Consider the following 14571-nt stretch of genomic DNA (forward strand, 5'->3'; position numbering starts at 1 on the left):
TTGATGAAACATGCACAGGGGGAAATAAATAATTTAAAGGCTTTATTCCATTTTGAGAGCTAGGTAAATTGTATAATTTAAAAATAAAGCACCGTCATCTGGGAGTAGAAAACAATACTCTTATACTGTTGGAGGGAGTGGAAATTGGAACAACTTTTTTGGAAGGCAATTTGGGAATTTCTGTTAAAGTTTGCAATGTGTTTACCCATTAACCTGGCAATTACACACACTGAGAAGAATTTGTTCTTAGATATACTTATAAAAGTATACCAAAATAAAATTTAACAAAACAAAATGAAAATGTACACCAAAATAGATGTACAAGGATGTTCATTGCAGTACTTTGAAATCGCAAAAGCAAAAAATTAGAAAAATAATCATAATACCCAAATTTAGGGGAACTGTTACGATGTATATTCATTTAGTGGAACACTATAAGCCATTAGGAAGTATGAAGTAGCTCTATATATGCTGATATAGAAAGGACTTCCGGGTATGTTAATAAGTAAATAAGCCAGACCTAGAACATTATGATGTCTCTTTTGGATAATTTGAAAAACAGAAATATCTACATATATAGGTTTATATAGATATATTGATAATTTAGATATAAATTGTGAACATTGATTTTCTTTGGGGAAGAATTGGAGGAAGATTTTTTTCAGTATGAGTGTTCTGAAGGAAATCATTGTTATTTTTCATTTTTATACTTAGAAGGCCTAATAAATAATATTTTACAAAATGATAAAAAACTGTTTTTGAATTTTCAAGGCAATGATATATGACAAACATTAACATATGAAACACAGTATTTTCAGAAAATGAACTCAAGTTTTGTATATTCTCATTGCAAACAAAAGTCTGCTTCTGCAACTACTATCTTTTAGCTGTGGAGAGGATTGATCATTTGGTGCTGGTAGTTGGAGATACCTGGGAGAGTGAGAAAGTTACTGCTACTGCCATTACTGAGCAAGAAAACTTGAAATCAATTATTCCAATTGTTTTCCTAGTCTGTGGTAAGAGAATATCCTACAAAACAAAGGCCTCTTTAAATATGTATGCACTTAATCTGAGTATCAACTCTGATTCAGAATGGGGAGAAAAATTGTTGCGTATTTCTCATAGACCCTGTAGTTTAATAAAGCCTCTTCTATTTTGGAGGCAACTCCTAAAGGAAGCAATGGAATGACTGTCTTCTGCTCTCATGAATCTTTTCAGCGCTTCGACTTCCAGTTAGTCCTTCTGTGTGTCTGGATCAGCATATACAATCAAAACCAAGGACTTCACATCACCTTTTAAAAACAATAAAACCATATATGTGGAAACCATGGGACTGGAGCAATGAACAACTGTAAGCTTATCATTTTGAATTGCTATATCCAGCATGCTTTTAGGAAGGCAGCTAACAAGAGATATGTACAGATCAGTTTTAGGGGGTTTTACATGTTTGAATTATTAGATTCTGTTAAATAAATTTTCTGCTATTTCCCCTTTAATAAAGAATGCTATCACTGATTTTCTTTTAGACTAATTCAAACCTCTCCCACCATAGAATGAACATTTGGGTAAATAGGACTTTTATCTAGTAAGTTACATTAATGGAAATTGAGTTTAAATTTTGACAATATGAAATTATAAAATTTTAACTTCTATTTTATACTCAAATGACATTGCCAAATTGATGAGTATGGCTGAATCCTTTTTTTCCCCCTACCTACTAAATTATTTTGTGTAGTTCCCAGGATTTAAGAAAGCCAGGCATCTGTGGAATACCAAGTTATCCAAGTTACCTGAAGGGAAAAGATTTTTAAACATAGTTAAACCATGGTAAAAAATTAAGAGATTCTAATTCTCTTATCCAAAGCACAAATGAGTTTGCTTACTCTAATTTTATAATTGTTAAGTAGAATATAAACAGTTAATAGTATTTCTTGAAGAATTATATGCATCTTGGGCTTACTAGACTTCAAAAGTTAAAACAGCATAATCTTTTCATAAATGAAACTTAGATATTTCAATTATAGAATCATGATGTAGAAAAGTAGATCTCTATACATTTTGGTGTCATTTTTGATAAAAATACAGTTTATCACAAAAAAATTAGTGCTATTTTTCTTTTGTGCCCTGAAGTGTTCTCAATATTTCTTCCCTTAAATTGATACTTACGTACCTGGGATGAAGGGTATTAGGTAGTAGTATTGGACTACTGGGGAAAGTATTTACATATTCTTGGTGACCTGCTCATTAATGAAAAACTGAAGATCTTTTCATGGTGAGAGAGATAAAGCCAAGGTAAGTGAGTGCAAAGAGGAAAAGTTCACGCTTTTCACTGCTGCCCAAATAGTAATTTATATCACTTTTGTTATGACTGTACCTTAAATCTGAGACCATGAGCAGCATGACTAATTTAAATTTTTAAAAATCTTTAAATGTTATTTTATATATTATTTTTCTATCATTTTCCTTTTAAAAAATCTTTTGCGTAAATCTGCCAGAGAGGAAAATGCTTACCAATTTGATCCCTTCTCTCTATACTAGTGCACCCCCTGGTGGTAATGCCATGAAAAGGTTTAAGGAAGCCCACATACTGAGGGCTAAGGACCAACCTGGATGGAAGGGGTGCACAAAGCTTTAATATTATTCACAAATTACATATTGAACCTTAAAGTATGGAACACTACATTGTTTTTACTTTTCAGGAATCAAACAACAGTGCTTGCTTCACATGAAAAAATCTTTAGAGTTGAAGATCTCTCTGTGATTCTGAAAGCATATGTGTTGGTGACATCTCTAACCCCTTTGCGTGCATTTATTCATTCAACTGGCACAGTTTGGAATCCACCAAAGAAAAAACGCTTCACTGTTAAGGTAAAGCCTGGGTCAAGACTGTTATTTCACACAAAGTATATTGATGATAAGTAAAGTGAGTTGGGCTGCCTTTCTCTGACCTTTATGATTATCAATTTCCTTTGAACAAAGATTGCATCCTGCAAGCAAAGATTTTCCCTTAATAGGTCCAGGCTCAAAAATGTACTGAAAACAGCTTAATTCACTAGAAATCACAAAGGCTATGTCTTTCTTTCTCAACTCATCATTGTAGTGCAATTCTTTGACCTATTTCAAAGCTAGTTCTCAGCTGTGCTCTGTTTTTCTTGACTTTCCATTTATTCAAGAAAAATGCAACAAATGAAAATATAATTTTGCCCTGATGTTTTTTGCTTCATCCTTTGGAAGCATAATGCCTATTTCATTACACCAGTCAACATGAAATATTTGCTGAGTGAAAAATAAAGCTATAGAGTGTGCCTGATACAGTAAGCCATGACATAAAGTACGATGAGAAAGTTTTCAGGGAAGAACTCAAAAATAACCCCCCAAAAGTTTACTTATAAAATGTAACTCACATTTAGTTCAGTTGAAAATAAGGTCTAGTGACAATGTATTTGATACATTTAAAGAAATTTCTGATTTTCGAGAAAAAAATTTTCAAAATACAGATAAGAGGAATTAGGAAGAAATATGTATATATGTATAATATGTATAATATAATGTAGTTATTGTTAAGACACATACTCAAATTTTTTTTCTCCTGATATCTTAGACTTTTCAACGTTTGTATCTACCCCACTCCCCATCTACCTGACCCAACCTCACAAGACAAATATTTTTTGGGCTTGATACCACTTCCCCAGATTCCATTATCAGAGCATAGGTTTTTATTTCTGGTTGAACCACTCACTTCTTCTGTTCTTTTTGTCTTTTTTCTTTCCTACAGAGAAACCATCACCCTTAGTTTCCCTAACTTTCTACATAATCTTCCTTTATTTGTTTCTTTTCTAATTTGAGTGCTATCAGTTTGGGCCTCTATTTAGCAAAATTTCTGAGTCAGTACATGCTGGTATTATTTTATTATATCCTCACATTTCAATGGCAATTTGGATGAATATAATATTCTAGACTCAAAGTTCTTTTCATACAATACTTTGAAAATATATTCTGTCTTCTTGCACCCTCTGTTTTTGTTGAAAAATCTGATGTTAATCTGATTCTTGTTGCTCTTTAAGTCATCTGATCTTTCTTTCTTGAAGATGTGGCTATTAACTTGTCATATCTTCTTTTTAGTCCATCATGAGCCCTATCAAGCAGAGGTCTTTTATCTTTAATTCTGGGAAATTAATCTTCATATTTTCTTAAAATAATTCTTGGTCACTATTTTTTTTCCCTTCTTCCTGATGTGTAGATTTTGACCCCTCCAGTTCTATCATTTGACTCTTCTTCTATATTTTCTGTCTCTTTATCTGCTCTCTGAAATATTTTCTATATTCTGGGACTGTTCTTCAAGCTGATCTTCCAAATTATCAAGTCTTTCTTCAACTGTACTTTTCCTGCTATCTATCCCATCTGTTGTATTCTTTATTTCCATTGTATTTTTCTTAACACTGGATGTATAATTTACATGGTGATGCCTTCTAACTTTAGAACTATGCACACTTTTATTTGTACCTGTTTATTTCTTACTATATTTATTCTTCATTCTTTTTAGTGATTTCTTGTTCATATTTCACTTTGCTCCTTTCTTTCCCCATTTCCTTGAACTTATCTATCATGTTTATTTTAAAATTCTAGTCCATCAGTTTTAGAAGCATGATATATGTATTTCAGTTTATTGCCTTTCTTTTGAGGTAGGTGTACTCTTCATGTGTCCCCTATTTTGACCTTTGAGCTTAAGTTGCCTTGAGGTATCATTTATTCCATTTAGCACAGTATTCCGGGAAAGGCCAGTCCTGCAGGTGAAATCAAGGGGAGGGAAGAGAAGGAGCACCAGGCACCATAGAAGCACTTTTAATCACTTTTCTTTGCTGCCCTGCACCAGGTGACTCCCCTGATCAGGATTTCATCCCTAAAATCATAGGAAGAAGGGCTGGAAGAGGCACATCCCTCCTGGGTTAATGTGCAAGAGTGTGATTACTTCCTTAAGATGACAAAATTATACCTAATGATACAGATAAATTTTGGCAAATAAGAGGGCATTTATTTACCTTTCCACTAAGGAACTTAGTTAAAAACAAAGATTATACTTATCTGTTAAATAATTTAACCATTCTCCAAAATATTGCTCCCTCCCGATACTTTTAGATGTGAAAAAATACATAGAAACACTTCTCAGTGCTAATGTGGAGGACAGGACCAAAACCCACTTTAAAGACTAACCATGCTACATCACAGTATATTTTATTGTATGTGTTCTTAAATTCTACAAAACATATTTGCGTGTGTATGCATGTGTGCACTGAGCCCTGAATTAAGGCTAAATTACTTAGTTAAATCAGTAGTGATTTATGCACTGTGCATTGAGGCAAGCCCACTAAACAGGTTATCGTGGCCATTTATAGAACATTCTGACAGCTGAAGTAAGTATGAAAGCAATAGCAGATATAACTATGGGCTCATTTATTTCCAATTAGGTCTGTTGCTGAGACACTTTATCTGCTAAAGCTTTGGAGGAAGTTGAAAAATACCAAGAAATGCAAATTTGAGAAATAATGGAAAATAGATGCAATACTTAATTTTTCTAAAATCCCCATACATAGAATGAGAATATTGTAAGATTTAAGTTTTAGATGTCTCCAAAGAATATCCAGTTTAAAAAGGGGGAAAGGGTAAATGGATAAAGGGAAAGAAAATTAATAGTAAAAGCAGTATCTGCTTGCTCTATCCTTTGATCTGGTTTTAAAACATTATTTTTACTGCTGTTAAGAAAATATCATTTTCTTGATGAGTATAACAAACCCAATTTTAAACAATATTTATTAAACAATGCCTTTCCCTGAAAAGCTCACAATTTAATTATGAAACATTCAAGTTATATCTACGAATTCAAAAGAGAACACTTCTACAACCATTCTGACCATAACTTATGGTTAAATGGGGCACGCTGTCTTAATACACAGTGATGTAGAAGAACTGCAAGAAATGTCGTAAATTTAAATTTGGTACTTAGAGTAAAAAGTCTCAAGTTATCCTTTCATCCATTGTAAATCACAAAGAACTTATCCAATAGAAAAGGAACTCTAATGTCTGTATCTTCTTTATGATGTCTGAAGATTCTTTTTACCTGTGAGCATAGCTGACTGCTTTGATGAAAATATATTGCCAGAGAGATTTGTGACTTCTGGCAGGAAGTCCTGTGAAAAAGCCTTATTTTGTCCAGCTGAGATAAATCTAAATGGATTTATTGTTTGATGAGTCATCCCATATTCAAAGACGTCCAGTTTGTTCATATTCGGTAATCACTAGTTTTATGAAGACGATTCTTTGCATATAATGAGCTCTCAATAAATGTCTCTTTTCTCAAGTCACTATCTCTGAGAATCATCTCCAATGAAAAGCCAAGTTAAAGCGAACTCCTCTGGTTCTAAATCACCAGCTATCCCGTACTGCTGCATTGCCCTTCTGTCCCATCTCCCCTGCCTCTCTTCTCCTCTCACATTGATACAACCAGCAAAGGCACACAGAGGAGACAGGCAAAGAAGGGGATGGTGTTGTTTACAAGGTACCCTTTTAAGGAACGTGTATATCTCTTATTCAGTTTTGGAAACATGACACAGTTGTAAGGGATGAAGTAGCCTCATTTATTGTCAGTATTTATGCAGTGCCTTTGATAATGTCGAGTGAGATAGTTCATATCTTCCCAGGAAAAAAATGAGTAATGTCTTTGATGGTGGTATAAAGATACAGTATGGTATTTTAAAATTAGTAAGTGTTCCTCTCCTGATTTTCATTTCATGTCTAAAACTGCAAGCTGAGAAAAATACCTTGTAGGACTTTTTCACTGAGCATCTGGCCCTTTGGTAGGCCCCGGAGATTTATGTCAACTGTAGAAAGAATGTGAATAAAACTCTCCTCCCAACTCCCAAGAGTTTGTAAAAAATACCTGATGTATTACTTAACCTACTCTTGCTTGGATTAAATTTTAAAATTGCATCAGACTGTTCATTTTAAAGTACGATTTTTATATATAGAAATGATAAATAACCTGCATATAATTAAACATGTGACTAAAGCTGACTTAAATAAAAACCTAAATAATAATTGCAAAATACTACTTACCTATCCATTTCACATTGACGTTAAATATTATTTCAAAAATATATTTGCTCTAGAAAGGACTGATTATCTTGCAAATGCATGATTTGCATCTAAAATGCATCAATTTAAAAGAATTTTATTATTTCAAATTGATGCTGTTGACAACTTTGTTTTGTCTTTAAATTTCACTCATTCATTCCATTCATTCGTTCATTCATTCATTCCCAACTTTGTTCCATAAGGATTTGTCAAGTAATTTTGAACATTCAATAATGCTTAGGACAAACTGGGGTTATTAACCTAAATCTGATTAAATTACTTATTAACCATGGACATGTTTATTTGGTTGAATATGGTCATTTAAACATATGACTTAAGCTTCAGAAAGTGCAAGAAATGATAAGTATGATAAATCTTACTTATAAAATCTTCATTAATTAAAACACCTTACCTCTTCTAAATGAACATAATGATCTGATAAATACATGAAAATATAATTAACTTACACGTACACTTTATATAGATTATATGCATATCATACATATATAAATACAGTTACATTATTATTTTCTTTGATATTAGAAAACAATTGGTGAGCAAGTGTTAATTATATATGCAGGAAGTAATGAATAATAGCTAGTATTCAGGGATTTCAGAATGAAATCTGGTGAGGTATATGAATTCCTTCAGGATGCTTGAAATTGGAAAAGGGAATCTGTCAGTGGGTATTTTGGATGTTAAAATGCATATTTCCCTACTCCTGTGCTCCTGCCCCTCACCTGAGCTGGTGACAGCCAGCTTCTCTCTGGAGCCATCTAGCAAGTGTACCCGGAGGACATTAAAAGAGCAAGTGTTATTTCCCCAAACTGGAGCCTAGAAGTCTATGGCCTGTGAACTCACAGAAGTTCTTATAAATTAATCTATGTAGGTTCTTACTCTTTCTGCCTTTGCCTAGCAGATAGATGACTGCTGACTTCTGTGCCACCTCAATGATCATAGATTTGCAAAATAAACATGTTTGAGAGTGAGAAATGAGCATGGGAAAAAGGAAATAGTGTAAGCAGTGTTTTGAAGCACTTTAGGCATCCAAAGAGAACAACCCTGTCTTAATTTTGGAATTTCTGATGAATTCTTTTATAGATGAGCTAGCCGAGCCAGAAAGATGTTCGAAGACAAAACAGCTATAATCCCTTTCTTACCTACTTTTCATACAATAAAAAATTGCTAAGATGGATCTTTGGTTAATGGGCCCTACTAATTCAGGCAAAAGTCCTAACTATCTGCCTATATTTTTCCATTTCTGCCCAGGTAATTAGAGCGTTACTGAATTTACTTTATAAATCTTTGATCCCTGGACTTTGACAACAAGACTCACCTGAGCTTGCCATCATGAGAGCTTTCCTGTAGTAATGTAAAATATTTGAGGACAGGAAAATATGTTGGGAGAAAAAAAATCATATAAAATCAGCAAAGAATCAAGGGAACAAAAACCAAGAAGAATAATTTTCTATCATAATCTGTATGATATCCTTGAAATAAGAGATTATGTTTATTCCTGGTTAAAAAAACAAACCAACATTCAGTGTCTAACATAACATCTACACTTAGCAGACAGAAGAGCAGAGGAATTGCTTGGAATAAATTCTCCACTCATCAAATTGCTGTAAAGAATAATTGATAATAAAAATACTCCCTTTTCAAATTGACATGTGACTACAAAGTAATAACAATGAAGACAATGGCAGTAAGCGTCTCTAAAAATGAATTACTTTAAAGCTTAAGTTTATTACAGAATATGTATTCAGTTGGGAAGAGAGATGGTATTTACATTTTTACTTTGGTTACAGAAACAAAACTTTCCACCAGTGCATATTGAAAATTACATATTTGTCATTTTTAACATTTCTATTATCAATTTCCTTTATTCCTTGAGATCTATCATAAGGGCTGTGACATATTCTAAATATAAAATATCCCCAAATGCATCACTTGATGAAACTGATTTGTCTACTGAAAGACTTTTGCTCCCTTCAAGAAAAAAACCTGACTTGCATTTGTCTTCTATGACATACATTTGAAGTTTAATGTGAAATGCAGTCTTTCCCCCATATATTGAAAAGTGGCTTCAAATTTGGAAGAAATAGAAATCTCATCACCAAAGCAATGTACATGGCTATTAGATGAAGCAAAAAAAAAAATTATTATATTGCCCTCAAGTGGTCCTTTCTAGCTATTGCACAAATACCTTGAGCCATAGAATGGTGAAAGGAAAAGAGAAGGCAAAAATTCTTAAACATAGCTTTGACCTTTCTCTTTCATTGGATAATACACATTTCTTTCTTTAAAATGGAATTTCATAATCTGTGTTTGTGGTAGAATGGCTACTTTGCTAAGAAGAGATTCTGAATGACAATTCTTCAGTGTAATTAAAATGCCTATTATTTGGCTAGATTTCAGCCTTTGTCAGTCATTGGGCATTGTTTTCTCATTTAAGAGGATTTTGTGACACGTTCTTGTTTTCTAAAAATTACTGTACAGTTACCATAGGCATTTTATTCTCAACATTTAAGAATGCATTATTACTTTTATCCATATATCCTTTGTTTGTACTCCTCTATACTTGATTTTTATTTGAACTCTTAATCTACTGTTAGGTTCCTTTGAATTACGTAAATGATCTAATATTGTGATATGGAACTGAAAATTTGTCTTTCAATTCTCTGAGTGCTTCCAAGGCAGGCAAAGATTGATTCTTTCTCAAGATTCTGTACACATACATAGTGCTGCATTCTAAACCTATTGTAATATAAAGGTGGGTTTCATGGCTTTTGTTAGTTATATCTCCATCAAGCTTCTGCCTAAAAGGCAGGCATTTTCTGACTTCCTCATGTATTGATCCCAAACATCCCCATACACATCTCTTGATGCTCCTTGTCTCATAGAAGCTTGTCCTCCCACCTTTATCCCCAATCCTATGTAACCTGTTATTAGAAGCCCTATGAAGTAGATCTTTAAAATTTGGAGAAAGGAGCTGCAAATGGAGAGGAAACTTCTAGTATTCCTGTATATATATACATCTGTATGCAATGTGGCTTCCCCTCTCCCCCAGTCCTGGTGTTTAGTCTTCCAGAGTAGTTCCGGCTACCACACACTCCTCTACCTTTTAAAAAATACTGTTCCAAACTGATTCTTTGATTACTACTATAAAAATTTTTTTCCAGATACATTTGAAAAAGTTGAGACTTTTTCCTTTGTGCTCAATTACTCAGATAATTTACAAGAAGAATATGTATGCAAATAACAGAAAGTGAAGTCATTACTCTCAACTGAGAAGTTACTGAAGAAAAACACTATGCTAAGGAAATTTATTTCACTTTCATGCTTTCAAGGAGTTACCGTTAAAGTGAAAGGAAATGTGATATGAAAACATAAATAGGACAATGATGGCATCTTTCATTCTGAGTAATACACAAATATCTGATTGCATCTTTACTCTAAAGGGAAGAGAAATAAATGACTAGTACTGGATATATAGTTCTGAATCTATAGGACAAAAAAGAAAAATCTCAAGGTCATGACCATGAGAGACCTGGAGAAGACTGTGCAGGTAGAAATTCCTAGTACCAGCTATGTGACCTTAGGCAAGTTTTTTAATTCTCCTAACTAGTTTCTATATCTGTGAAATAGGAATGGTTTTTCTGAAGGTTAAATAAGTTCTTTCAATCTTTCTGCCAATATTTACTGGATACCTACCATATATTAGATTTGTGTTAGATAAAGTCTTACTTTCATGAGGCTTGTACTAGTATGGAATGGTAGACAAAATACAAATAAATAACTGTAACTATGTATGTATAAACAAATATAGATAATTAAAGATTTTTAATATAGTTAAGAATGAAATGAACAGGATAATGGGTAGAAAGGAAATGAATTGCTCACTTTCTAAGAGGTAGAAAGATCTCTCTGAGGAGATGGCATTTGAGCTATAACTCATGAATGAAAAAAAAGGAATCATTTGAAGAACTGACCATGAAAAAATTCCCAACAAAAGAGCAATTCCAAAATCTTGAGTTAGGAGAACCCTCTCATATTCACAAACACCACAAGTACTGGAAGTGCATCATTTTGAACAAAGGAAAAAACAGTAGAAAGGAGGTTGGAGAGAAAGGCAAGAGCCAGATGGTACAGGCCTTATAGGAAAGGTAAGGAATCTGGATTTTTTCAATGGTCAAAGGAAAGCCACTGAAAGATATTATACAGGGGAATGTCATAGTCTGCTTTGCCTTTTAACTTCACTCTGCTGCTGTGTGGACAGTGAAGAGGATTATGAGTGGAGGCAGAGAAAGCAGTTGCAAGGTCGTTCAGGTGTCCAGGTGTTCAGATGTCCAGATGAGGGGAATGGTAGAATGGACTAGGGTGGCAAGATGGGTAAAGGAGAGAAGTAAACACTAATGAAGATAGAAACAAAAGAATTAGTGATGGGTTGCCTGAGGAAAAGAATAAAGGGAGAGAGCTTAAGGATGACTCTTCAGCAGGGAAGAACAATTTTAAATATTTCAGTAACCATTCATAGTTAATTCAACTCATGCATAATCCAAAACTGTTTTAAAGATACCTAATAAGTGCTGGGCCCTGTGGAAAGATACTCAAGAGATAAATATTGGTTCTTCCCTTCAAAGAACTCCTCAGTGGAGAAGAAAGTCATGTTTATAATTAACTCTAATAGAAGGAAGAGTGCAATAAATAGCTCAGAGATGCTAGGATAGTCAGAGTAAGAATGAATTATACAGCATGGGGAAACTGAGGTAAACTTCACAGAGTAGGTGGTATTTTAGCTGTGGTTTGAAGAATGGATAGGCTTTCCTTAAATTCAGGAGTGGGAGGGCATGCAAAAGTCAATTGCTTTGGAAAGACATCCTGAAACTTTCAAAAGCAAACACACAAGACTGTATTCTAGGCAGTGAGAGCTGTCTGCTTTGGCTAGAATATGTTTGTAAATGGGGGTGGAAAGAAGCCTAGGTGGCCGTGGGTGGATGGATGGGCAAAGAAGAAAGAGTAAAAGATGCAGAATGCATGGTGTTGGTGAAATCCAAAAAGATAAGTTAGAATCAGAGACTGGAAGACCTCGAATTTCATGGACTATAAAATGCAAAATGACCCCACCATCATTTTATATTTGCGAATGTATCCTCACATATGGTCTTATTCTGATACTTTTGAGATAGGGTGAAATGTTTATACCCACCTTATGGATAATGAAATGATGACTCATGATTTATCAGGGATGACAGAGCTAATGAATATCAGTCATAGGAATAGACTCTCTTAGCTATCACTTAACTCTTGGAGTGTTAAGCAATGCCATGCATTCGCTCCATAAAGAATGCCGAGGCACACATAGTATCTCAAGTTTGCTTCCCACGCCAGTTGAGTTGTGTGCTTATCCAGTCAAACACTGATGACCTGTAAGTGCAAAAAGAGTTAGATTTGCTTCTGTAATATTTATGAAAGAATAATGAGGCAACTTTTAAAACATTGCAGGTGAGTTAAATGAGAGGATAAGAGCTTTAAAGTTGTAGGGGAAATTGTAAGACCTAGAAGGATTCTGCCCTCAGATTTCTTTACAAGTGTCTTAAGTTCTTGCTCTAATTGCAGTTATAACAGATACATTATGGGAGGGGTTTATGGTTAGATGACTTGCAATTCCAATCATTTCACCCACATGCAAATAAAAGGCCTTGGACATAGATGGTACTATTGGAAAAGGAATATGCATTTGTGTTTGTAAAATTAAAATACAATGTTTAAGAATTGCATGAAAAAAAAATTTTTTTTAATTAAAAATTTAAAAAGTCAAAGAAAAAAAAAGAATTGCATGAATCACTTTTTGGGTGCCCATATAAAAATAACTGCCAGATGGTAGCACAAAGGATATAAGGGCTTTATCTTACTGCCTCCTTCTGGACATAAGGAGCTGCTCTTCTTGAATGATGTGATTGGAACTGTGCTTCATAAAGATGACTCTGGCAGCAATGGAAGAGAAAATGGTTGGAGCCAGGGAGATGAGTAGTTAGGGCCACAATGAGAGGACATTAATTCAGGGATATAGAATTATAAGTGACTGGAATATTAAGTCATGAACTTTTAAATGATGCACAATAATTAAATGTTCATTTAAAGTATCCTGTGTGAAAGAATGACTTTTGTTTGAACACTGTTAAGGGAGAAGTGAGAGATAAATGATATGAGAGAAGGGTAAGAAAAATAGCAAAGGGTTGTAATAAATCTACTCTGTAGACTCAGAATTTAACATTATAGTCACTCATAAGTTAGGACAAATTGCTCTATCATTTTCTTTGTTGTTCATTTTCTTTGTATGATGAATATATTTCCTTTTCTATTGTAATTTACCATCAGACTTAATAAGGCTGAAAATAGATGTCCTATATAAAATACCCAGAATAAAAATAGAAAATATTTTTCCCTTTTCACTTTCTTAGTCCTTTGGGAGCATTTATGGATATATAAGATAGGTATCTTTCTCCCAAATGCATCCCTATTTGCAAAAGCTTTGTACTGCATGTTATAAACATCACCTGTTAATATATTACCAGATTTTGATATGATTTTCTACTCATGACAATTAACAAAGGATGGAAATTTCCCAAATGAGCTGTCAGACCTTATTTATTTGGAGGTTGAGAGAAGGCCAGTGATTTAACTTTAATGGAAATAGTTGTGACCTGCTCAAACAATGGCATTCATATAAAGAAAATTAGTTGGCATATACATAGGGAATCCAATGATAAAATCTTTACAACTTTAGCTTTTGCTCTTTACTGTTAAATCTCTCTGTTCCTTTATATCCTACTGAGAAATTCCAGAAGGGACAATAAAGATAACCTACCAGTTCTCTGAGAAAGTTGAATATAGTACAATCACGGTTCTACTATTCAAAGAAAATAATTAGATTGTTATGCTATTCACAGCCTTTTGTATCTCTACTCCCCAATTCTGGACAACTCTCCTATGCATGTGGAAGAATTTTACATTTTCAACATTCTACAAATTTCAAATGTAAAATTCTTCCACATGAAGAATTGAAACTGATTAAATCACAGTTATGGAACTGATTAAATCACAGAGCCTGCATTCTGAATTTCCAAGTTTAATATATGCTTTAGAGCTTGAGTTTGTTAAGAAGTACAAATGAATAAAATGATTCATGTCCCTGGAAGCATGAAACTTATTTAAATAAATAGAGATTTTTATATAACTCCAGAGAATGAGTAAAAAGTATCCTAATTTAGGTTCAGCCAATTAATTCACTTTTCCCAATAGGTACATTTTCAGTGAACTAAAATAAATGATGATGAATAAAATTTTCTTATTAGCAAAAAATAAAAAACAAAACAATAAAATAAATAAGAATATTTATATTCTTAAAGCATTTGACTATAACACAAAATTTCTTCTTGA

General features: G+C 33.5%; 1 protein-coding gene across 13 annotated transcripts in view; it reads left to right on the forward strand.

The window, feature by feature from the left end:
• Positions 1-14571, forward strand: part of CPED1 (cadherin like and PC-esterase domain containing 1) — a 290477-nt gene that overhangs the window by 114932 nt on the left and 160974 nt on the right. For all 13 annotated transcript variants that reach the window (XM_058297272.2, XM_058297280.1, XM_058297277.2 and 10 more), the window contains 2 exons: positions 1219-1351; positions 2700-2868. In XM_058297272.2, coding sequence (XP_058153255.1) covers positions 1219-1351; positions 2700-2868 — 302 coding nt within the window. The remainder of the gene's footprint in view (positions 1-1218; positions 1352-2699; positions 2869-14571) is intronic.

Source organism: Dasypus novemcinctus, chromosome 5 (assembly GCF_030445035.2).
Source record: "Dasypus novemcinctus isolate mDasNov1 chromosome 5, mDasNov1.1.hap2, whole genome shotgun sequence".
Lineage (NCBI taxonomy): Eukaryota > Metazoa > Chordata > Mammalia > Cingulata > Dasypodidae > Dasypus > Dasypus novemcinctus.